Source organism: Herpailurus yagouaroundi, unplaced genomic scaffold (genome assembly GCF_014898765.1).
Source record: "Herpailurus yagouaroundi ecotype Mexico unplaced genomic scaffold, PumYag 187, whole genome shotgun sequence".
Taxonomy (NCBI): domain Eukaryota; kingdom Metazoa; phylum Chordata; class Mammalia; order Carnivora; family Felidae; genus Herpailurus; species Herpailurus yagouaroundi.
Window position 1 is genome coordinate 30,827,929 of NW_024412418.1, and position 25,305 is coordinate 30,853,233.

A 25,305-nucleotide genomic window follows, 5' to 3' on the forward strand; every position below is an offset into this window, starting at 1 on the left:
GGGCTCGAACTCACGGACCACGAGATCATGACCTGGCTGAAGTCGGACGCTCAACCGACTGCGCCACCCAGGCGCCCCTGCAAGAACTCTTCAAAAAAGGGAGAGCAAGAATTATCCTCTCCATTTCACAGGTGAGGTAACTGAAGCTCAAAAGACAATGGGACCTGTCGAAGGTCATGCAGCAAAGCGTCCAACGCTATCGAACTAGAACCAAAGTTGCTGACTCCCAGAGCTGTCATTTCCACTTCTCCTCAGGAAGTAGCATCTTCCTCATGGGATGTTGTGAGGCTTGATCGACATGATACATGTCTGGTGCTATGCATTATGTTCGTACAGAGGCTATGTTCAGTGTCAGTGACCCTTATTGTCATTATTTCTATGGTGTCACACTGCTGTGAGTAACGGATTTTTTGTTTCAAAGGCCCCACAAGAACTCTGGGAACCAGGCTCCTAATTATCCTGACTCCCACCAAGACAGGGTGGGGATTAGAACAACCTAAACTTCACTGAAGGTATGAAGGTTTCGCTTGGAAGGAAAGACAGAATATTCTGAGGCTGTGGGGCCATTGTTTGCAAAACACAAGAGAGGGTCTGTTTTCTTGGGAAAGGGACATAAATCATGAGTCATACTTTAGGTTCTGTGTGGGTGACTTGAGGTTCCTGAGAAAACTTTTGTGTCACTCACTATTGTCGGGTGTCGACTGAAAACACAAAAAGCCTGACCCAGTTTTATTCCCCAAATCACATGACCCATCCTGACCAAGACATTCTAGGAACACATTGTCCATCTCCTTGAACAATGTGAGCAGGAGACAGAGTAGCCATTCAAATTGGCCACGAGGCAATTAGTAAAACACCGTTGAGCAGCCGGCCATGCCTTGGGGCAACTCAATGACCAAACAGATCACAAGGTCCGGCTCCCACCGTAATCATGCCAGCCGCGAGGGAAGAGGGCTTTCCTTCTACCCTCGAAACAATAAGCAGCCATTCAGAAGCCCAATCAATGGGACTGTTCCATTCTTGGTCCTGGGCAAGGCCATTATATTGTCCAGTGGCTACAGTGCTAGCTCAGACAGTGTTACAAAGAAGACTTTTCCATAAGTTTGGTGTGCAATAGATCCCTCAGCTTGGTTGGTGCTAGAGGGACGGCATGTCTGGAACCAAAATGTGGAGGTTTCATTTCACAACTCTGGATATGACTCATTTAGAGGCCATTGTTCTTAATTTACTCTTGCTTCCCATTCATCTAACCAAAGCCCTGCTACACTCTCTGTTTTCACATCTGTCCTTCTAAGTAATGAACCGTGCGCTGGGGAGAGAGGTAGGGAGGGTGGAAAGAACATGAGCTTGGAATGAGGCAGATCTGGTTTCTGAACTTGGCTCTGACCTTAGGTGATAAAAATAGGCAATACCATGCTTACTGTATGCCAGGCACTGTGCTCAATAACCTACCTGTACCCGTTTCTACTTCATAGGTGAAGACACTGACAATTAGAGATGTTAAGTAATGTGCCCCAAGCCTGGATTCAAATCCTGCTGTGTCTCTCAGTGAAGCCCAATCTACCATGTAAAACTGCCTTGAAATGCAAATTTCCTTTGCTCTAAGCTTCCTCATATGAAACGCATAGACCTCTTTACATTTTACCCATTTCTTGTGTCTCGAGTCGTATAGAAACAAATACACCCAAATATATATTTAAGAAATAGGTGTATAAAGCAATATATGTACAAAATACATTTACAAAACAAATATGTTTGTTTTATATATATAATATATGTATACATATGTTTAATAACCACATGCGAAGTAACCGCTTGAGCTAAAGCCGACAATATATACATTTTTTTAAAGCAGCAGAGACTAACAGGCACGTAGCAGATACTCCATAAATGCCCCCTTCCCTGCGGCCGAGGCTGATTCTAAGATATCAAATCTCTGACCCCAAGCCAAAATCTCACTGGGCAGTTTGTCTTTTTCAGACGAGCCTCGGGAACCTCACAAAGGCTTAATTAAAACACCTCTGTCACGGCCCCATCTCTTGCCGTATAAGTCAATAACACAGGACACCAAGATTTGGTTGCTTCAGCCTCGGTCACAGAGGAAGACGGTGTGAGGAGGGGGGAGGCCAATCCAGCTATCCTGAAAGCTGGAAATCGGGCTGCAACTCCTCCAGCCGGGCCTTTGATGTGTGTGTGCCTGCTTCCATGTGCTCATTACTTTAAGCTGTTCCATGTGTATATGTTTGTATATGTGTGTGTATACATGTGTATTACGCGTAGCCAGAAGTAGATGTATTTACATACCTATAGACACACACATAACGATATCCCAAATAAGCCACCAGTCCCACCTTTAAAGTGTCTTCAGAAAATTAACCCACGGAATAAGCAATAATATGTGAAATATAAACATTCTTGCATGTTGGCAGATAACCATGCTATACATTCCCCTCGAAGAACTGAGAAGGAGAAGAAAGGGAATAACACAATGGCAGAAAAATGCACTAATCAAATCCATAATCAACTTTGATGATGGAGTAAGGAGTCTAATCAAAACACAATGGGACAAAGTTGCAACAGGTTGTAAGCTTGGAGCTGTGCTCTCCTCCCAGGGGCCTCGCCTGCTCTTTCTTTTTAAACATCTAAAACACCCACAGAGGATTTCAATCACTTCTAATTACTTTTTTAAAGAAATGAGTTGCAAGTTGAACACCAGGCTCCTAAAAACAGGAAATATCAAAGTATTATATATATAATTTTTTCCCTGCAGCTGCTTCTTAAAAATAAGCTAACCTCTCCTCAAATAGCTCATGCGCATTCCTTATCTGAAGGTCGGCCGGCCAGGGTTTCTGAACTAACGCAGAGCATGCCTCTAAAACAATTCTTTGCATATGGTCATAATTTATACACCACGTTAACAGAGCAGATGCTATAAATGCTCACTCTTGGGGGAAGGCCCAGGTATCCCAGCACCAGGAGGAGAATTCGGGAGGGATGTGCTGCTCCACAGCAGTCCCCTCCCCCCAGTGGGGGTGGAGCCGAGCTGTAGGTTTGTGGGAGAGGTTCAAGGTGAGGGGCCTGGGCAGTTGACAGAGGGGACGCACCTAAGGCTGTCTGCTGGCTACCTTAGGTCTTCTCACACTTATTGGACATGGAGAGCCAGCTTGGGAGGAGAGGGCTGTCATTGGCCGAAGAGAGTTGCTGCATAATAAAAGGAGCCATGAGAACTGCCTCTCTTCCCCTGTAACTACCATGTTGAATATTCCGAACCCCAAGCTAATAACGATAATCACTGTCATTTCCCAAAGGTCTATTATGAACCAGGTCTTTATGGACACCACCTCCCACCTTCTCCTAAGGAGCCTGCATGTGCAGAATTCTCATTCACCAGCCAGCATGCAAAGCCCATCCTTCAGGGGCACCTGGGTGGCTCAGTCGGTTAAGTGTCTGCTTAAGTGTCCGACTCAGGTCATGATGTCACGGTTCGTGAGTTCGAGCCCCACGGCGGGCTCTGCCTCTGCACTGATAGTGCGGAGCCTGCTTGGGATTCTCTTTCCCTGTGCCTCCCCTGCTCGTGCACATGCGTGCTCTCCTTCTCAAAACAAACAAACTTTAGAAAGAGCCAGTCCTTCAACTGCGAGATGCTTTTGTTGTTCCCTCATCACCATGTTTTAAAAGGAAGATACTAGGGGTGCCTGGGTGGCTCAGTCGGTTAAGCGTCCGACTTCAGCTCAGGTCACGATCTCGCGGTCCGTGAGTTCGAGCCCCGCGTCGGGCTCTGGGCTGACGGCCCGGAGCCTGGAGCCTGCTTCCGATTCTGTGTCTCCCTCTCTCTCTGCCCCTCCCCCGTTCATGCTCTGTGTCTCTCTGTCTCAAAAATAAATAAACGTTAAAAAAAATTTTTTTTAAAAAAGGAAGATACTAGATACAGAACAATTACCTGTTGTATGAAAGTGCGGCTTCTCTGCAGTGACATCATCTTCTGCTCTGCACCAACACATGGCCCTGCTCCTCATCCTTCCCTCTCATGAGCATGTCACTTCCTCTTCTCCCCACCCAACCAGGGCTGCCCATCTCTGAAGCCCAGTCTCCTCCAGGAGGCCCTCTGGATTTCTCCAGCCATCATGGCCCTTCCCTTCCTTTGAGCCCCAAGCATCCCTTCCAGCCCTCTCTGTGTTGTGTCCTGTTGCTCTAGGCACATTGGTTACATCTCCCAACTAGACTAGGAAATCCCCAAGGCCCAGGCCATGTCTATGTACCCCATCCACCCGCCAGGGTAAATGATGGAGGTAGGCAGCTATGAAGGGTGCGAGACCACCAGTGTTGAAGCTACACCAACCTGAGTCGGACTCTCTGTTCCATCACACTGGAGCACGATGACTTGGAGCAAGTTCCCCCAGACTTGCAGAGTCTCACTCGCTCTTCTAGCTCAAGGGTTAGAGCAGTGGTTTCACTAGGGCCTGCCAGTAAGCCAAAAGTCTCTGTGCTTACCCGTGTATAGTGGTTAAGGGCATGGACTCCAGAGCCAGACCGTCCAAGTTTTAATTCTACTTCTGCTACTCCCCAGGTTACTAACCCAGTCTTTGCCTCAGTTTCCTTGTGTGTAAAATGAGAATACTAACATTTATGTCATTGCATTGTCATAAGAATCAAATGAGGTCTTTTACGTACTAGTCTTTAGAACAATTCCTGGCATGTAGGAAGTAATTGTATTGTTTGATTTGTCATTATTATATCATTATTGATTTGTCATTATTATATCATTGGACTTGCCATTATTATATTATTGGATTGCCATTATTGTATTATTATTGTTATAGAACATTATTGTTATACAAAACGTCCCATCTGCTTTAAATGTTACTATGGGTGAAATGATATCATATATAAAAAGCCGGGCACCGTGAGCACTAAACAAGTAGTCATGCCCTTCCCTCACCTTCCCACCGTGCCCGGTTCTGAGAGATGCTCTGTAAATTCTTGTGAACTGATGAATACCTTTTCAAGGGCTAGAGAGATAAGCTATGCCTTTTCTCACTTAGAGGCTATTAGATCTAGGTTCTAATAGCCTTATCTCTTGGTTTGGCAATATAAATAGCTAATTATATTAAGTGTTGCTTACTTGCCAGACACTGGGCTAAATACTTCATAGGTTATTTTTCTCAGTCCTTACAATTTGTGTGGTTGTTTCTGCCCATTTGTACAGAGGGGAACACTGAGGCCCAGAGAGGTTAACTGACCAGGTCACTCAGCAGGTGCACGGCAGAAACAGGACACCACGGATATCCACCTGACTTTAAAATCTGTGTACTGACCCCTGCACAACTCATCCTCCTGAGAGAAACTCCCTGAATAAAAGGGAGAGTCAGAGGCCCCAAGATATCATCTGCCCTATAACTCAACATTTCCTGAGTATCTTCTAGTGACAAATACCAGGTTTTGTATTAGAGACCACAGAAGTCCAGCCAGACACAGTCCTTAAGCTATAATAGAGAGGCTTTCCTGGATGGCGAATGGGCTACTATGTTAGGTAGAGTGAAAGAAGGCCCTGTCCAAAGAAGGCAAAACTGCCTTTGCCAAAGTCACTTTGATGCCAGTGTGGGGCAGTAAGTAAGGACAAGGATCTGCTGCTTGACGCAGGGAAGAGCCCTCAGGAAGCCCAAACATGGATAAGGAAAGCAGGCTGGTAAGAAATAGGATAGCCCACCAGGAAGGAGTCAATTTCCTGCCAAGGAAATTGTCCATCCAAACCATCCTCATGATCAGAAGGATTGGCCTCCTCCCCTGAGGGCAAGACAGGTGCAATGGGGCATTTGGGTATGGTGGGCCAAGAGTGAGGGAAGAGAGCAAAGCCGAGGGACCAGGCCCCTGCCAGCCCCTCCATGAACAGCTGGAGAATATTTTTTCAGGAAAGAAGGTGATGAATCACCTTTCCAGAACCTGCCCCCTGCAAGTCCTCCAACCATGTTTGTTAAATATAGGGTCAAATGGGCAAAGGCAGAACAGCTGCCTGGGTGGAAACAATCCCTGTGTCTACTTTCCCTCTCATTCCTCAGTTCCTTCTCATCAGGCTGGAGGGTGTGTGTCACATCCCAGAGTCACTGTTCTGGCCTCCCACATACCACCCACCATACCTCATAAACCCCGTCTCCAAGGATGGATAGGAAAACCTCCCAAGAGTGAATCCCTGAGCTCATTCCCATTTCGGAGCCCACTGGACAAATCCCGCGGCTAACAGCAGAAAAAGAGAACACAGCACAAACTCCTAGCAGAGACAGGCCCTCTGGAGCACAGGGTGAAATCTTGCTTTCCTCCCACACGCCATCACTCAAACCTGTCAGCTTCCAAAAATGTTTAGCAAGTGCAGCAGCAAGGGGCATGCTTATCAGCCTGGCCTGGGAGCTTAATCTGCTTCGAGAGCCTTCTCCAGCCCAGAGTTCCAAAAGTCTGCTTACAATTAGCTCCCAGCTCCAGTTCCTCCATCGGAAAGGTTAGCACTGTGTTGAGTTCTAGCCTCTGATCAGAGAAAGCTCCAGGAGAAGGTGGAGACAGTGTCAGCAGAAAAGAAAGTGCCAAAAAGGTCAGCTGGTCTGTTGCCACTTCCCTGACACCAGCCCCAAACCACCTCCCCCTCTGGCTTCCTGCCTCTCCTGACTGGGACAGTCACATCCGTCAGGTCAGCCTGTCCCCAAAAGTCCCTGCTGAATGACTGCCAAGAAAATACAGCATGCCCCTGCTCCCTCCTACCAGATGAGGGAAAAAAAAAAAAAAAAAAAAAAAAAAAAAAAAAAGGGAGCAGGGAGGGCAGAAGGCCAAGAGAAACTGATTGGCCCTTGCTGATTTCCTTAAAAGAGATTGCATGGCCAAGGCCTGTCACCCAGCCGGACTGGGTGATGCAGGCTCTGTCTGGAAAGGTAGAAGTCACCAATTCTCTTCAAGCCCAAGCCACCAGCCATCCCCACACCCAGTCACCCAGGCTACCAGCGCCAGGATTTACTACCCAGGAAGGAGGGGCTTAACTTCAGGCAGCCATTTGGAAACAGCCACCCCCACCCCCACCGCCATCCTCACCCCCCACCGCAACAGCCAGCCAAGACGCCAGGAGTCTCCAGCTGCCTGCTTCCGCTGGTGCAGCGGGCACTCCTAGGGCAGTCCCAGCACAGTGCCTGGAATCCTGTCGGCCCAAGGGACGGGCAGGGGCAGGTCATCTTCAGACCGAGGGGAACAGGTTGATTGCACCCCCCAGACACCTTTTCCTGGATCTTGCAGCCAGACCAGGGGGCATCGAGCCCAAGAGACTTCAGACCATTCCTTGGCAGACACAGAATCTCTGCAGAACCGACAGCCAACCAGCCGCTGCAGAAGATACTGCCTTCTTGAGGCCAAGCTCTCAACATGCAGGAACTGACATTTCCAGAGCCGCACGGTTGTGTGTGTGCGTGCGTGTGTGTGTGTATGGACACGCCACCCGTACCCCCCAGAAGGAAGCTGCTGGCATACCCCCACCTCGGTCTCTCAAAGCTCCTGAAGGCAAACCTCTGGCACCCGGGCCACACCCACCGGCCAGCCCACTCTCCTAGCGCATCCCCAGATCTGCCAGCCTAAGTAGAAGGGCTCCCTTCTCCGCCCACCGGGTAGCCCTTTCACTCCTCCAGCCGTGCCACCTTCCCCCCAAGAAGTATTCGCCAGCCCACCCTCCCAGAACAGTGCCCCAGCACACATCGCCTCTCACCTGGGTATCGAACCCGTTTTCCACCGAGCCGCTCTTCCGCAGCGGGAGCCCCTCCCCCGCCGGCTCCTGCAGCCCCTGGGATTTCAGGGGGATCTGGCTAGGGTAGGTAGTCTTGCTCACCTCCACCTTGCTTCCCAGCTTGAGGTAGCAGGGCTGGGGGCCGGCCCGGGCTGGGGGCACGTGCAGGATGGGCGCGGCGCTGTGCACGGGTTTGGGCAGTCCCGACTTCATTTTGGAGGCGACCAGGATGGCCGGCATCTTCTCCCGGGGCTTCGGCTTTCCCAGCACGTCCCTGGCAGCGGCGGCGGAGGCGACCGCTAAAGGCAGCGCGGGCAGCAGAGCAGGCGCCGGGCCTCGGCCCGCGAGGCGCCCACCACCAGCGGAGGAAAAAAAAAAAAAAAAGAAAAAGAAAGCCCCGGGTCTGGGAGTCAGAGCAAACCGGCGAGCGCGCCTTCGGGTTGTAGGATGGGGCAGAGGGACTGGTCGCTGCGCTCAGCTGGTTCCACCTGGATGGATGCTGAAGGCGGGTTTCTCGCGCGTCCTAGGCGGCCTGTTCAAGGGATCTGGGCGCTCAGGGGCTGTTCCCTCTTTCGATTCTCCTCCTGGGAAACCGAGGCTTGGACGCCCATATTAACTTGTCACTGCATCTCCGAAGTGAGGAGGCCCCTTTGGGAGAGGAACGGCGGGGCCGCGTGGCTTCCCGCTCCGGGAGGCTGCGGGTGTGAGGGTGAGGGAAGCAGCGAGCAGCGGGGGGAGGAAGGCGCGAGCAGAGGAGGAAGGAGAGGGAGGACGCACGGAGCCCAAGACGCCTCCACCAAGAGGCAGCTGCTGCCCTAACCGCGAGCACCGCAGTGTCACCCGCGACGCAGAGGCGCGGCGACAGCCCCCGAAAGGTCTCTCTAGGCGTGACAGTCACGACTGCTCATAAGTCCCCCGGACAGATAGCACCTTAGCGCCTGTAGGTCTGCACATGCTCCGTGAGCTATAGCGCAGCTAGGCTGTGGCCGTGGGGCGCGGGCACCCGGACGCGCGGCTGGCGGGCTGGGCAGGGCTGCGCTCGCGAGCGGCGGCCCCGCTTCCCGGGAAGGCTGCGCTGGCTGCGGGGCTCCGAGCAGGGGAGTACAGGCTGCGGCCGGCGCTGCTGCGGCGCGCGCTGACAGCCCGGGCCGCCCCGGCGCGCCCATTGGTCCGTGGCGCGCCAATCAGCGACTGCAGCTCGCTCTGCAAAGGGGGCGTGGCCTCAACTCCCGGGCCGTGGCCGAAACTCCGGGGCCGCGCTTGGCCGCCAAGTACAAAGCCGGCTGGTGGCCGCTCTGCGGCACTGCTTCTGCTGCGCGCTTCCCAGCGGGCCGACACTCCCGCGTCCCTGAAACCCTCTTTTGAAAAATGCCCTTTCGAATGCAAAGGCCCGCCTCGGGGCCCCGCGGGCGAGGCTCGGGGGGAAGTTTGTTTCCTTTTTCAAATTGTTCTGGTCACCTTAACGGTTTGAATCTTCCGGAATCGCGCCCGCCGCCCTGCGGCCCCCCATCTGGTCTGGGCAGGGCTGTTCCTCGTCTCCGGCGTTAAGGACTCGCCAGCCATTTCTCCTCTTTTCTGCCTCACTTCCAGGCGGGCCGGGGGCCCTCCCAAGAGCTTCCTCTCCCGCTTTCAAAGCCTTCAGTTTTCACTTAACTATTTGAAGTATTTATAGGCAAATACACTACCCAGGGAAGCCTCCCGCCCCGAGTCAGCTCCCCCGTGCAACCTACTACAGATTCTGTCATCAGAGTGGCCGGAGGAAGCCAGGAGAGGTTCCATGACCCCGGCTGGCTCAGGCTAACCCTTGTTGCATTTCATGTAGCAGCCCCTCCCTGTCCGCGCCTTGGATGCACTGGCCCCACAGGTTCCTCGACTTTAATGCGTCCGAGGATTTCCCTCCTCTCAATTGCTCTTTGGGTTCCTCGCTGACGCAGAGTTTATGAGAACTGGAACGTATGATCCAGACAGGCCCGAGCCCTCTCGATTCATGGATTGGGACCCCCCACCCCGGAGAACTGCCTGGATTTAAACTGGGCGAGACCTTAAATCGTAATGCATCCTTAAAAAGCTTCGGTTTTCACTTGGAGCAAGGAGGTTTGAGTACATTTATATCATGCGCTGTTGTTTGGATTAAATGAATAGTGCATGACAGTTGTTAAGCACAAGTACCTGGCAGTGTAAAGGGGTCAGTAGAAGTTGGGCATTATTATCCCTGTTATTAAATTACTACGGCTACTTCCCATCGCCCCCCTCCCCCCAGTCATCTCTGCTTATAAGTTGTTTGTCTCTTCTCTCTGTCTCTAAGATACAGGTTTTCCCAGTATGTCCACCCTGTATCATGATTTACAATGCTGATAGCATTGATTTATCATTATCCAGACCAGAGGAAACCTCGAAGTTTTAAAACAACCTCTTGAAAAGGCATTAAGAAATGAGAAGGTGCTTTCTTACCCTGGCCTGCTCCCTCCCCAACCTTATCTTCCACAAATTCTACACGGCGACTTTCTACTGTAGCTAGGCTGAAGTACATAGTCTTGTATATAATTTCAGGTATTCCCCCTCTCTCTGAAATTAAATCATACGTAGTCTGTGCCACTTACTTAACACTCAGCCCTTCGCCATCTGATGCCACCGTTATTTATCATTTCATGTTTATTTTCTTTGAGAGTAAGCCTCATGAAGTTAGGAACTGTGTTTTGAACTTCCATTAGAGTCTCTCGGCATGAAGTATGCGGTGGACCCAACAGCTACCCAGATTGTTATCGAATAAATGAGTAAGGGATGACAGCAGCAATTCTCCAGAAAGGGAGCCTTTTAGATTGAGGTATATAATGTCATAAGACACGTTATACTATATTAAACCTTAGGACTCTCTCCCCAGAATTCTGGTTCATACAGACATACCAAGAGTCATGGGAAGATATTGCAGTCTTCGATAAAGTTCACAGAGATATTCCAAAGTAATTCCATGGCAGTGCTTCTCAAAGTATGGTTACCAGACCAGCTGCAGCAGCAGCACCGGAAAACTTGTTTGAAAACCCCACCCCTGAGCAACTCAACCAAAAGATCTGGAGGTGGGGCCTAGCAATCTAGGTTCAACAAGTGCTTAAGTCAGTGATTCTGATGCATATTAAAGTTTGACAGCTTACACCCTAATGAATATACCAGGCACTCAGTGCTCTTCCAGGGCTGCCTAAACCTTAATGTACATAGGAAATACTGGAGGTCTTGCTAAAATACAGATTCTGATTCAGAAGTTCTGGAATAGGGCTGAGGTTCTGCTTTCAGAATATGCTCCCATGCGATGCCCCTGCTGGTGGCTTGGAGATCACACTTTGAGTAGTAAGGCTAAACTGTAGGTAACAAAAGGGTTTCATCTCAAGGACCATCTGTACTTAAGTGACTTTCTGTCACACTGTGCTGAAAAGAATTGAGGGTGCATCTACCTAGTTTAGTTGGAAACAGCAGCCTAGTCAATTAATAATGTCTGTCATGGATGCAGAAATAGAAATGGTGACAGACGTGCTAAGTATTTGCCATCTTTGATCTCCTGTTTAAATCATATTTGCTGCCAAGGTCATTTTTTGGGTTCTTAGACCCTCAACTATGTGCTAATATGAAAAACAGTACATTCTTTTTGGACTTCTTCCTAATCCTCTAGAATTTGGTAAACATTGAGCATGCACCTTGACCCTTTGTGAGTTTATAACTAAAGACTGCTAATTTCTCATCTTTCTTGATGGAAGCTGCGTGCATCTTTTAGTCTATTTCCAATTTCTTTGCCCACCTCTTCATCCTTTAATAATGTTATTTGCTCTTTCCCGGAACATTTTTCATTTCCCTTTATATCTTTCCTATTAACCTTCATTTTCCTTATTTAAAGCAAAATAATTTATCATCATAACCAGACAAAGTGAGAGTAAATCTACTTTTCCCCTGAGGCAAAAAAGGTAGTTACAAGGTTCCTCCTTAAATAAGATCATTGCGAATTATAAAAATGCCCTATAAAGTTACTCCTTTCATATGTATGCTATGTTAACATGTAAGAAGTCATTTTAAATCAATATGTTTGGCATTGGCAGCTAAAGAAGGTACTGGTTCAGAGAATAGCAAACTGCTTTGGAAAGAACAAACTATCCAGATATATATATATATATATATATATATATATATATATATTTTTTTTTTTTTTAATTCTTTTGATATTTATTTATTTTTGAGGGAGAGACAGAGTGTGAGTGGGGGAGGGGCAGAGAGAGAGGGAGACACAGAATCTGAAGCAGGCTCCAGGCTCTGAGCTGTCGGCACAGAGCCCCATGTGGGGCTCAAACTCACAAACTGCAAGACCATGACCTGAGCTGAAGTTGGACGCCTAAGTGAATGAGCCACCCAGGTGCCCCCCCCAAAATATTTTTAATTGTTTTCACTATGGATAGCGCACCATTTTAAGTCTCAACTTTGACAACTCTCCTTTTCTCTCACTCTGAACTTTCCAACTCACCCACGTGTCAGTGACGGCCTAATTTGAAACTTACCACCAAAGCTCTCAGGATCACTGAATCATCCTAAGAGCTCCGACAGTTCCCAGGTTCTAAGAGCCATCCTCACATCCGGATGCTCCAACTGCTTTCTGATCCTCAATATCAGCCACTGGTGATTAGGTGGGTGTGAATTAGGCTTCAGAGCTGACCTGCAGTTGACCAGCCCCATCAACCCATCCTTCATCTGAGTGAAAGACCCCTCGCTGTGCCTGACCTCCCAAGAAGACAGTCCTGTGAAGAACCCGAGACATCTAAACCCCAGCCTATCACAGAAATATGGAAGGGTCTTGAGAAAAAGTCAGCAGTCTCTTGGAAACCCTTGACTATAAATGACGAAGGGAAAGGTTGCAAGTCTCTGGAATAATATAAAAAGCATTCATGAGTTTATACGGGAGTAAAAATAAAGTCACACTAGCTTATTTTTGAAAACACACTTTTCCTTAATTTTCTATGGGCATGGGTTGGCAACTTATGACACATATCTCAGAGGTGGTACAAATACCCACATTTTGGTAGGGCCCAAATCGAGAGCGTACCTATCTCAGACTGCAGAGAAGCCAGGCTAAGAATCTTAGCCCAGCTCTTTAGAAAGCCCACTCACCCTGCTCCTCACTCACTTCTAACCTACCTTCTTCCAGATGGCTCTGTGTGCAGAGCAATATGCATAATGGTGACCTCTGGGAGACTGTGGGTTTGCCTACCTGTAGAGGTTGGATTGTGGGGAGTGTGTTTGTATGCGTGCACGTGCGCATGCGTGTATGCTTGCGTTCACGCAAATAGGGAGGGGCTCAATCATTAATTCAATGAATAAATTGTTGAGGGTCATTTGTGTGCCAGGCTTTGGGCATTATGATAGAGAGTAAGTAAAAGTCTTGTTCCCTGCTTTCAAGGTCCAAAGAACGATGCACCTGCTGTTTCCCAGTCAGAGGATTGCCCTTTTACGCAATTAAAAAATGGAAATCCGGGGGCGCCTGGGTGGCTCGGTCGGTTAAGCGTCCGACTTCGGCTCAGGTCATGATCTCACGGTCCGTGAGTTCGAGCCCCGCGTCGGGCTCTGTGCTAACAGCTCAGAGCCTGGAGCCTGTTTCAGATTCTGTGTCTCCCTCTCTCTCTGCCCCTCCCCTGTTCATGCTCTGTCTCTCTCTGTCTCAAAAATAAATAAACGTTAAAAAAAAAATTAAAAAAAAAAATGGAAATCCGAAAGTGATGCAGGTCAGCTCTGAAGCCTAATTCACACCCACCTAATCACCAGTGGCTGATACTGAGGATCAGAGAGCAATGCAGTTGGAGCATCCTGATGTGAGGATGGCTCTTGGTTTACGCAATTCAGGAAGGGGAGCAAACCGGGAAATAAATGACAAGTAGTAAAACTAATACGCTAATAGTTTTAGAGTACTGCAAAATATACTGCGATAAATGAGGCACAAAGGAGAATCCACTCTCTGTGAGGTTAGCAGCTACTTTGATTAATGAAACTTTCTTTTTTTTTCCAATGAATTCCATTCATTATTATTAAAGGTTGTGGGAAAATGTTGATAAAACAAAATATACACAGCCAATTCCTCACAATTGTTATGACCCCTTATACTTAAAAATAAATTTCTGTTAAAAAAATAATAAACAGATATTGATCTACCCTGAAGAATTTCAGAAAACTCTCACATCAAAAGAACATTGAGGGGCGCCTGGGTGGCTCAGTCGGTTGAGCATCCGACTTCAGCTCAGGTCATGATCTCACAGCTTGTAAGTTCGAGCCCCACGTCCGGCTCTGTGCGGACAGCTCAAAGCCTGGAGCCTGCTTCTGCTTCTGTGTCTCCCTCTCTCTCTGCCCCTAACCCACTCGCATTCTGTCTCTGTTTCTCTCAAAAATAAACAAACATTAAAAAATAAAAATAAAAAAAAGAACATTGATCTGCTAATAATGGAATTGGGTTGGGTTTTTTTTTCCCTGTAGCTGTAAAGCAACTTTCTGACCAACAAAACACTGAAGGGTAATGGAGAGAAATCTCCTTTCTCCACCATTAGTGTTGAAACTCTAAGTGACAATGGTCCACTCTCCCATCTTTGTAAGTTAAGTCTAGTAAATATTCTTTAAAAAAAATTTTTTTTTAACGTTTATTTATTTTTGAGACAGAGAGAGACAGACAGAGCATGAACGGGGGAGGGTCAGAGAGGGAGACACAGAACCTGAAACAGGCTCCAGGTTCTGAGCTGTCAGCACAGAGCCCGATGCGGGGCCCGAACTCACGAACTGCAAGATCATGACCTGAGCCGAAGTCGGACGCTTAACCGACTGAGCCACCCAGGCGCCCCCTAGTAAATATTCTTCTGTTGACATCTTCCCTCATTCCACAAAGGATTTGAGAAAAGCCCATATTCAATAAAATAACATCTAAATATTAGTAGCAATAAATGCAACATGGGTGCCTGGGTGGCTCAGTCAGTTGAGCATCCAACTCTTGATTTCAGCTCAGGTCACGATCCCAGGGTCATGGGATGGAGCCCCACATTGGGCTCTGCCCTGAGCATGCTTAAGATTCTCTCTCTATCTCTCTATCTCTTCTCTCTCCCCTCTCTACAATTCATGGTCTCTCTCTCTCTCTCTCGAAAAAGAATACAATTTTTTTCAACTAAAAAAATAAAGGATAAATGTGGTAGAGGAAACATTCTTATTTAAAATGTAGACTGTGATTACTTTTGCCTTCTGAAGGTGGGGTAGGATGTGTAAATAAGCCATAGCAGTGGGAATACAAATCATACATCCCTTCCATATTCAGACTATCTATCTATCTATCTATATACATTATATATATTTTTATTATATATATATATATAAAATATAATATATATTTTAAATGTTTATTTGGTTTTGAGAGAGAGAGTACCAGTGGGGGAGAGCAGGGAGAGAGGGGGATAGAGGATCCAGAGGGGGCTGCATGCTGACAGCAGCCAGGTTGATGCGGGCTTGAACTCACAAACCGTGAGATCATGATCTGAGCTGAAGTCAGTCGCTCAACGGACTGAGCCATCCAGGCAACCTCTTCAGACAGTGTATTAAATAGACAAGTCTAGAATCCCAAATCAGCCAGTGCAGGGCTACTGAAGAAAGAGCCTCTGAGTATGTGGTCTTAGAGATAACATTAGTGATCACTGAGATCTCTGAAGGCCAGCCCAGAGCTCAGGAGTCAAGCTATACGGTTGTCTATGACAAATAAGAGAGATTTAGTTTCCTGGGGAGGGTTTCATGTAAAGGGCCCCCTAAAACAGAGTGGCCAGAGCACTGTAAAGAGACCCATGACAGGAACCAAAAAAGCAGAGCATAGTGGCATAGGAGAACCCTTTCTTTTCCCCAAAATAGCAGTAAAGCCCACTGTGCTATGAAATGCTTGAGTGCCAAGATTTTTCTTTTGATGGGAGAGAATTATTTTTAAAAAGAGCTGAGTTTTGAATCTGGGTTCCTTTCAAAGCAGAAGAAAGAGAACAGTGAGGTTCTGAGTTTAATTGAAGCAGAAATTCAGAGTCAGGAATGCCAAGTGGATGGAAACTGCCTCGCTGCCTCACATCCTTACCCCACTCAGTAATTTGCAGAACACTTGGGGCGGGGGGACTGTCAAGCAAATCTAAATAAGAATGTCTCCCAACCAATAGACAGTACCAGGGAAAATGGAAAATAAAATGTCTGGACTCTCTAGTCCATGCCTTTGGCTATCACCTAGTCAGCACAAGTGGCTTCGTTCAAACCTTCCTATGTTCTAGAGTGAGCACGACCTAGGACTATACCTGCAGGTAGTAAGGGTGAAGGGGACTGAGCTGAATATGTCCAGATTATAGTTGGATCCTACCTTCAAGCTCTTGTGTTTGCTTGCTATTTTTTTTAATTAAAAAATGCTTTTAATGTTTATTTATTGGGGGGGGGGGAGGGACAGAGAGAGAGGGAGACACGGAATCTGAAGCAGGCTTCAGGCTCCAAGCTGTCAGCTTGGAGACCAATGTGGGGCTCGAACTCACAAAACAGCTCACGACCTGAGCCGAAGTCAGATGCTTAACCGACTGAGCCACCCAGGCACCCGTTTGCTTGTTATTTTTAACTGTATACCTACTTTTTCACTATCACAGATTAAAAAAAATATATTAATTGAGAGATCCAGTTCATTGAGTTTCAAACTGATCTTTTAAAAATTATATTCCTTGTTTTGTATTATCCATTCTTCTTTCCACAGATTAGACCAGACAACCAGAGTTGACCCAACAATAATGATGCTGCTGAAAGAATTATAACTTTGAAGTTATTCCTTTTAAATCTTTCTTTTAATGTTTATTTATTGTTGAGAGAGAGAGAGATATAGCATGAGTGGGGGAGGGGCAGAGAGCGGGGGAGACACAGAATCTGAAGCAGGCTCCAGCTCTGAGCTGTCAGCACAGAGCCTGACGTGGGGCTTGAACCCACGAACTGTGAGATCATAACCTGAGCTGAAGTCAGATGCTTAACCCAATGAGCCACTTAGGCGCCGCATGAAGTTATTCTTAATATGTGCCAGGGTCTGTGGTAAGCATTCTCACAACAATCCCACGAGGTGGATCATTAATGGTCATTTCCATTACACAGAAAAGAAAACTGAGGTCCAGAGAGGGCTCAGTACTTTACCTAAGTCCCTACAGCTAATTAAGCAGAAAAGTTGGATTCGAACCCAGGCACTCAGACTCAAGAGCCTGGACTCTGAATACTCCTAGCCACAGACTAGTCTTCATAACAGTAACAGTAAAGCGTCCCTCTAGGGAGGCACAATTACTGCATTTTGCAGTTGCAGAAACAGGCAAAAGGTTTGGTAACGGCCCAGGCTGTGAATGATAGTGGTGTTAATAGCGAGGCAAAGGATGAGCACCACACAGGTTATGGAGAGTCTTTTTGGGTGATGCTCAGGTTCTGAGACAGAGCTGCCTGCTGGTGACCACCAGGAGGCAAAGACGCCTGGACCAGTGGCCTTAGATAAGAAACCTAAGCATCACCAAGGGTGCCGGTTAAAGAAACAGATCCCTAAGCACCCTCTTCCTCCAAAAACACCCTAGAATGCTGAATCTGTGAATCTGCATCTTAAAGGGGGAGTCTGAATCAGCTAGTCCTCACTCTTTGCTTTGCAGCCTTGGCTGTCCATGACAGTCACCTGGGGAATTAATAAACTAAGGCTGCCCAGGCCCAACCCTGGACCAGCTAAAGCAGACTCTCTGGAAATGGGGCCCAGACACTTGCATGGTAGTAAAGCTCTCCACGTGTAGGCAAGTGGAAAAGCATGGGCTTTGAGAAACGCTACAAATCAACGCTTTAGAGGGGAGGATTATTATGGCAATAACCTGGATAGTTCCAATCAATAACGGCCAATCTGGAAAAACTCAGGCCTTCTACTATTTTCTGAGCAGGATTTTCTCTTTGAGAGACACACTCAGCCAGCTCAGCTGTCCCTGTAGCCTGAACACAGCTGGGTAAGTGCCCAAATGCTGCCTCCAGTCCGTTCTGCGGATGACATCAAGCAGCCTGACAGTTGCTGGGTGTGGGCCTCCAGGGAAGGAGCAGCGATGCTTCCCCGCTGCTCCCTCGGCCGCATTTCCTCTTTTGGTTACTGTGATCATCCTGGGAGCCTTCATGCCTACCCTCTGACTCTGCCCCAGGCACAGAGCCTGGTGAGCATCCACTGGGAGAGGCTAGGAGAGGCGCTCCTGGCCAATGTCTGACCCACAGGGAAGGCGTGTGGTGCCCAGGGTTCAGGGCTGTCAAAGGAGAGCTTGGAGCACAGTTAACTCTTGGAGGTCTGTGTGCTCATAAAAGAATGCGCCGGTGTGAAAAATCCTGGCAGTGGATAACTTAAAAAATAAATCACTTAGGGCTTCGGTATCCATTTTGTGATTCTTTTTGCTTTATTTAAGTGTATTCTTAGCGGGGGTATTTATCTTATTTACATGTATGTTTCATTACTATTAAAATTTACTCATATATTTGTGTGTTTACATATGTATAAATAAGTACGTTTACCAAGAAGGAAAAAGAAGGAAGGAATCATATGAAACATATGTCAACAGCAGTTATTTCTTAAATTTCTTTTAACGTTTATTTATTTTTGAGAGAGAGTCAGAGTGCGAGCGGTGGAGGGGCAGAGAGAGAGGGAGACATAGAATCTGAAGCAGGCTCCAGTCTCCGAGCCATCAGCACAGAGCCCGATGCGGGGCTCAAACTCACGGACCGTGAGATCATGACCTGAGCTGAAGTCAGACGCTCAACCAACTAAACCTCCCAGGCACCCCAACAGCAGTTATTTCCGAGGGGTAAGTTAGGAGACTGATAATTTCTTCTTATTTTATATCATTGTTTTAAAGGGTTGGAATTATGAGTGATTTGAGCTTACTTTTCCATGGCATTTTCTGTATATTTCAAATAAATGTCTGAACTTGTTTTAATCTTCTATCCACTCAGGAAGCATTTAGTAAGCCTTATGGTGAACCAAGAACCGTGCCAAATGTCCATGATATGGAAGTTAGCTAGCTAGCATATCTCCAACTCGGCCCTCTGTCTTTGCAGGCAGGAGAGATGAGCCTTCTCCCAAACAAACAGGAAACAAACACTTTGTTAGCTATCAAAGATTAAAGGTCCAGTCTTAATGTAAAAGCCATCTATGTATATGTAACAAAGTCACTGAACATAGGGCTCTCTCCTTCTAAGACAATCAGGACCTGTTACTCCGGAGAACCTGCCTAGTTTCCCTTCCTTCCAAGGAAGCAGCTCCTAACGGAATCATTCTCTGCAGAACTGCCAAGACCACCCCTGTGCAGAGGGGCTAGGAAATCGATTCTTTTTGGACTGATCTACCATGCTGTTTCTATAACCAACAATGCTGCAGACAACCCTTCTGCAGAAAGACGGGAAGAAAATGGGCCCCCGTATGGCTGAAATGAACTCTGCCGGGCACTTGTGAAAGGGAATTCGAGTTCACGCTACCCTTGGCTGAGCTTAAAGCTGGTCTAAAAACCGTCAACAAAGCAGAGACACCCATGAGGATCTTTTGCACCCTGAGATCATTCGAAGCCACTAAACATAAACAGCTGTGTTGATTTCCGCTCACTCTCCAAACCCGAGGCAAATAAAACCTCAAAGCGAAATGGGTGGAAAACGGCAAAATATACAGGGATTTTCTTTTATTTTCTGGCTTAGGAAGATGTTGTTTTACAAACAGTGGGGCAAGACACCATTAAATCTTAAAAACCTTTTTTTTTTGTTTTGGCTTGACAACTTTCTTGAAACTCCACGTTATGCAAGAATTTTAGACATTCACTGATAAATATATGAGAATGTTCTCCTCAAGGCAGTCTGGACATGCTTCAAATGTGAATCTGACAAAGTCAGTCTCTCTCAAGACTGCATCTGAGATTGTCAAGAATTGTCATCCTGGCTTCCTTGTTTCCACAAAAACCATCTTTTCAAACTTCGGGACGTTGAATGAACTCGAGTTCAGAATCATTTGCTTGTTAGGGTTTTATCCTTCCCGTTGTGGGGGTGGGGGAAGGGGACCATGATGGGGTTGGGGCTGAAGATGGAGAATCCAGTGTTCAAAGGCATCTGGCCTGCAAAGCTGACTTCCTGCTGAGTTATCAAAGACAGGTTTCTAGAATCCCCTCCCATGACCATTTTAGCTCTTTCCTTGCCTTTGATCCTTTATTCTTGACTTTCAATCCTGGCTGGCCTCCACAACCCCTTTTCTTCTGTTCTCCCCAGCGGAGGAACTTGAGCAGAGCCCCTTTATCAATACCCCTTGTTTCCAGGTTCCTTTTTGACAGAGTGGAGCAAAGGCAAGAAAACAGTGGGGGTGCAGTCAGGCGGACCTGAGTGTGAATCCTGACTTCACCTGAGATTGACTGAGCCAGGATCACTTTGCTTCTCTGACTCTCAGTTTGTTCATCAGTAAAATGGGCATGATCATAACTATTTCACAGGATTGTTGGGAGGATTTGAGATAATGGAGGCAGAGGGCCTGGTGTGAGTCTAGAACCTGACAGGTGTTACACTCATTCATTGATTTAAATAGTATTTTAATGCTACTGAATGCCAGACAACATGCTAATCACCGGTGATATTAGTAAGAACCAAAGTTCATTTCTCATGGAGCTTATAATGTAATCAGGGAAATTGATAATAATTACGTACTCACATCAGTGAATGTGTAATTACTAAGTGAGCCAAGTGCTACGTTCTCAGATAAAGAACTTAGACCCCTTTAGACTGTCAAAGCTTCAAGGCTTCTCTGGAGAAGTGATGTTTGGGGTGATGTGGGGGTGAGGTCTGAAAGGTAAAGAGGGCAGCCAGGCAATGGGGTTTTCATGCCCACCTGCCAGTGTCATCAGCTAGACCCCAAGAGCTGACCTTTACTCCTCACCTGCTTGCACCCACCGAAATTTTGTCCCACAGTTTTCCTCAAACTCTTCTTTCCGGTTTATTTCTTAACTCAGGCAAAAGACCCGAGGGGCATAACATCTCGTGATGGAAACCGAAACTACCCCTCAAGCAGTAACAACTGCCTGTACAAGAGCTCTATTGGCCCAGGTGGCCCAGACCAGTTTGAGCTTAACCCCTGACTCATGCCTATGCAGACGGACCGAGGAGTGACGAAGGGGATTAGGACAGTTACCTTTACCTCATTAGAATACTAAAATCTCCACCCACAAAGGAGCACAGACCTCCTCGACATAACATACAAGGTACGTATAGGCATGTTTCCTTAAGGAGCGTGTGTGACCTTATACTTGCCTCTACATACAGGTGACATGGCTCCCCATCTAAATATTCATCCTAACCCTAAGTAAAAGACACCCTTTCACCCTTGTTCAGGGAGTCACAAGTTTGTAAATAATCCCCTGGGATCTCCTTATTTGCTGCAAATAGTTTCCTTTGTGCTACAGCTCACCTGGTGGCATTCCTATCTGTGACTCCCCAAGGAGCAAATTCACATTAGTTTGGTTACACCAGTGTGCTTGGGGTAGAGGTTTGGGCTGGGTCCCCCCCACAATCTCCTCCCTTTTACCCTTGGCATACCCTCGTACGAGACAATGTCAAGGTTTCCCTCGCTCCTTTGGAAGTCCCTTAGTGCAGTGGGAAGAGTCTGACACATGTCCACAGCCACTTAACTGGTTGCGTGGTCTTGGCTGAGTCATTTAAACTCTCTGAGCCTCAGTTTCCCCACCTATGTCATTAATAAGACCTGCCTCCTGGGACTTTCGGGGAAAATTAAACGAGAGGCAGTTACGTAGGACAGAGCGGTTAAAAGGATGGTGACTTTGGAGTTTGCATGAATGTGACCACATGGGCTTGAGCTCTGCCACTTACTAGCAGTGTGACCTTGGACACATTACTCAACCTCTCGGTGCTTCAGGTTTCTCATCTGTAAAATGGGGTTAATAACAGTACCTCCCTCACAGGGTTGAAGGAGGGATTAAATGAATTAATATGTACAAAGCACTAAATCAGTGCTTGATACATGGTCACTGGTACCGCCACTATGATTATCATTTTTCCTGGCATACAGTAAGTACTCAAGCCATAGTTCCTCTCCCACCCACCCTGGAGTCACCACATGACCCCTTGTGGTGGGTGTAGCTGTGTGTGGAAATTTCTGTTGCTAAGACGTCAAGTGAAGACCCAGAACCTGAGGCTATGAGCCCGACGGGGAGCAGTGCCTCTCTGATAGGGGCTAAGGCACCACCCAGCGCTCTGGGAGAGGGATCTGTATCCCCAGACCTGAGCATCCAGAATGGGCCAGGCAGGAACGAGAAGCTAGGAGAAGGGGCTGGAACCTCTCTGTAAACAGTCTCCTTGCAGCTCTGTAGGCCGCGAGACGCACAGCAAGGCCCAGCCTCTCTCCTTGCGGTCTGAGCTCACACCTGCCCACTCCTCACCTGGCCTCCCGCCAGACCCAGTGAAGGGGTACAAGGTCAGGCCAAGAGCACGTCTGTTTCCTCTGAGACATTTCTTCAGGGCGCTGTGCCATTCTTCTGCCATGGGGTACCAAATGCAGGCGTCTCCCCATCACCACCAACGGCCTGAGGCCATCATCTCCAGGGGAGATGCCTGGGGAGACAGGCTTTGTTTTCAACAACTGCCTCATCATCCTGGTGTTCTCTTGGACTTGTCCAAATCCGCCATCAATATCAACACATCATGGCCCCGGCACTGTGATAACCCGATGCAGAAAGCCACCGGGATGGTGACGGGGCTCGGAGTGGGAATGGAACCGTTACGTGTCCGAGTCTCCATCTCTGTCTCTAAATGGTGCTTGGAAGCAAGTAATAGATCTTCCTTCTACAGATGAAGGAACAGAGGTGCAGACAGGTAAAGGAGTCCTTCTCCTATGATCACACAGCTAGGGAGTAGTAGAACTGGGATTCAAATCCTGAACTAATTCCAAATGCACGCTCTCTCCATGACACCCAGTTTGACACTTGCAACCTGTCCTGAGTCCCCGACTCTGCTCCTTGTTTGCTCAAGTTGAGGCAAATCACTGCCCCTCAGCAATGTGACCCCGATTCACCACGGGGTGAATGGGGATGCAGAGGACCCGAGAAGCATCATAGGGCAGGGGACTAAGCCATGGTGTGAGTTCAGGTACAGAAATAGTCTCTGGGAAATCTGAGGCTTCTATGTGCTCCTCTCCCTACTCCCTTTCCTTACTTCTTGCACACACATGCACACGCACACATGCACGCGCATGCTGTCCTCAGGCAGTTGCATCTGACAGGAAGGCATGCCAGCTGAGGTGTTGAAATCCACAGAGAGTCATGATTTGGCACCTGCGGAGTACTTTTCAGCACCCTGGAATGACAGCTTATTCGTCCACACAACCCTTCCAGAAAGGTTGTATCTGTGCCATCATGGAGGGAGGAAATCAGAGCAAAGGCTGTCAGTGGCTGTGGCCAAGCCGGAATTGAACTTCTCACCCCTGCTCAGTGAGGCCTCTCACAGGTACTTCTTGCCCCTGGTTCTGCTGTTCAAATTCCAGGTGATTTTGGAAAAGCCACTGGTCCCTTTCAGGCCTCAGTTGTCTCAGCTGCAAATAAGGGGTCCATCTGGGCTCTTTGGACCTGCAGGGTCTTCGAATATGGCAATGGCAATTAACCAGGCATAATAATAGCTGCCTTTGTTGAGGGCCTCAGAGACATTTATTAGATATTTTATGAATACCCCCAATTCTTAAAACAAACCTGTAAGGTAGGAATGGCCACCCCATTTTACACGTGAAAAAACTGATCTTCCTAGAGGTCAGTGATTTGCGCAAAATTGCATCATGAGCGGTAGAGTGGAATTTGAACCCTGGCTCACTTGTGCAATGATTACCACCTACTGCTTCCAAGGGGGTAGCCTCTCTCCTGGCTTAGACCATGGGCAGGGACGTGGGTTTCCGGCTTTTGCACGGCCGCCCCCTCGGCACTCAGGCCTGTGCCCTGTGAAGAGCCAGTCCTGGACAATGGCATGGAAGGTTCTTGTGGGCTTGATGAGCAGAGCGGGCCCAGATGCTGGGTAGGCAGTGCAGCTTGTGCAGAAGGAAGGCACGGGCCAGCTGCTCTGGAGCTGCCCCCAGAGGTCCTGGTGATGTGTGGAAGCAAGAGTTCAGTGGGGCAAGGGGCGGGAGGCCTTTCTTGTATCCCTCCCTCCTCAGCACGAAGCCGCTGTCAAAACCAATTGCCATCACAGAGAGCCTGCACCTCACAGCTCTCTTCCGAAGACACTGACCTACTTTTCTGTCGTGTAGACATGTATCCCGAGTCCCCCAGCTACTGCCTTCTTACCCTAGTTGATAGAGGTCAGAGCTATCCTGATGTCTACTGGATAGAACCCAGCCTTCGAGGGTGGGTTCCTACGGCCCTCCCTGCCCTGCTCTTGCCCACTTCTCCATCTGTTTCTCCTAGTTTTTCTTTTGCCACATGCTCAGCCGTTTCCAGACACACTGCCCCACTTGTGCTGCCACACATGAAGAGGCCGAATGTTTTAGAGGAACGCACAGCTCTCGGAAGGCAGACGGCCCATGGCCCTGTTCTGCTTCTGTGATGCTGTATAACCTTGAGCAAGCCGCTCTACCAACCCATGCCTCAGTTTCCTCATCTAAAAAATGAGTACAATGGCAGCATCTATTTTGTCGGATTGTTGCGAGGACTAAAACAAAAATACATGCAAAGAGTACTTTCAAAAAGCTCCAGGATGATTCCAATGTGTAGCGAGGGTCAGGGAACCTCTGGTATCAGACTAATGTCCAAGAGAAGGGAGAAGGCATCTTACCATGTGTACTTCAAGGTCGACATTCTTCGGCGCACAGTGCCTGGTACAAGGCTGGCATTCTGGAAATAAATTTTGAATGCATGGATGATTCTATTTATTTGGAAGATTAAAGGGTAAACGATCCTGGCCCCAAAGCCAGATGCCCAATCACTACCAAAACCCAATTTCAGCCTGAAACCACCAGACCATGATCCTGGTCATGAAAAGGTCCTTCTGGTTGAGGGCTCTGCTATGAGACGCTGAGCTGTACTGGGTCCCATCTGAGTACATAAAGTAGAGATGTAAACCTGGGTCCTGGACACATCAGGAAGAACAGACTAAATGAGATGCACGTAACACACAAAAGAGAAAAAGAAGACTTTCAACATGAGACAGAGTCTAGGTAAGTCATCGTTTGGACATTTACTGTATATTTCTTGTTTTTGTGACAGGCTTCCAAGCTTTAGGGACCGTGTCAGCCTCCGACTCGAAACTGGACAAATACGCTTTCTGAATCCTCACACCTGATTCCAGATGGAAACACGGGGAAGTGGTTCTGACCAGCCCCGCTGCTGGGATAGAAGTTATTCTTAGCACAATGGTGTGGGTGGCAAACGAGGTTCTTTTCTTATATGACTGATGTTCAATTAGGCTGCTGGAAACTGGGACAACATTTCTATGTATGGGGGATATGGGTGGAGCGGGGCATGACCCAGCATCTCAGTGTC

General features: G+C 47.8%; 1 protein-coding gene across 14 annotated transcripts in view; it reads right to left on the reverse strand.

Moving 5' to 3' along the window:
* NAV2 (neuron navigator 2) overlaps nucleotides 1-25,305 on the reverse strand; it is a 742,917-nt gene that overhangs the window by 389,123 nt on the left and 328,489 nt on the right. For 4 of the 14 annotated variants that reach the window (XM_040495633.1, XM_040495632.1, XM_040495631.1 and 1 more), the window contains exon 1: nucleotides 7,733-8,842. The exons of 2 other annotated variants lie outside the window; for them this stretch is intronic. In XM_040495633.1, coding sequence (XP_040351567.1) covers nucleotides 7,733-7,990 — 258 coding nt within the window. In that variant the 5' untranslated portion in view covers nucleotides 7,991-8,842. Of the gene's footprint in view, nucleotides 1-7,732; nucleotides 8,848-25,305 lie in introns of those variants that run through there. 8 more of the 14 variants (XM_040495642.1, XM_040495639.1, XM_040495640.1 and 5 more) reach the window with 4 other exon arrangements.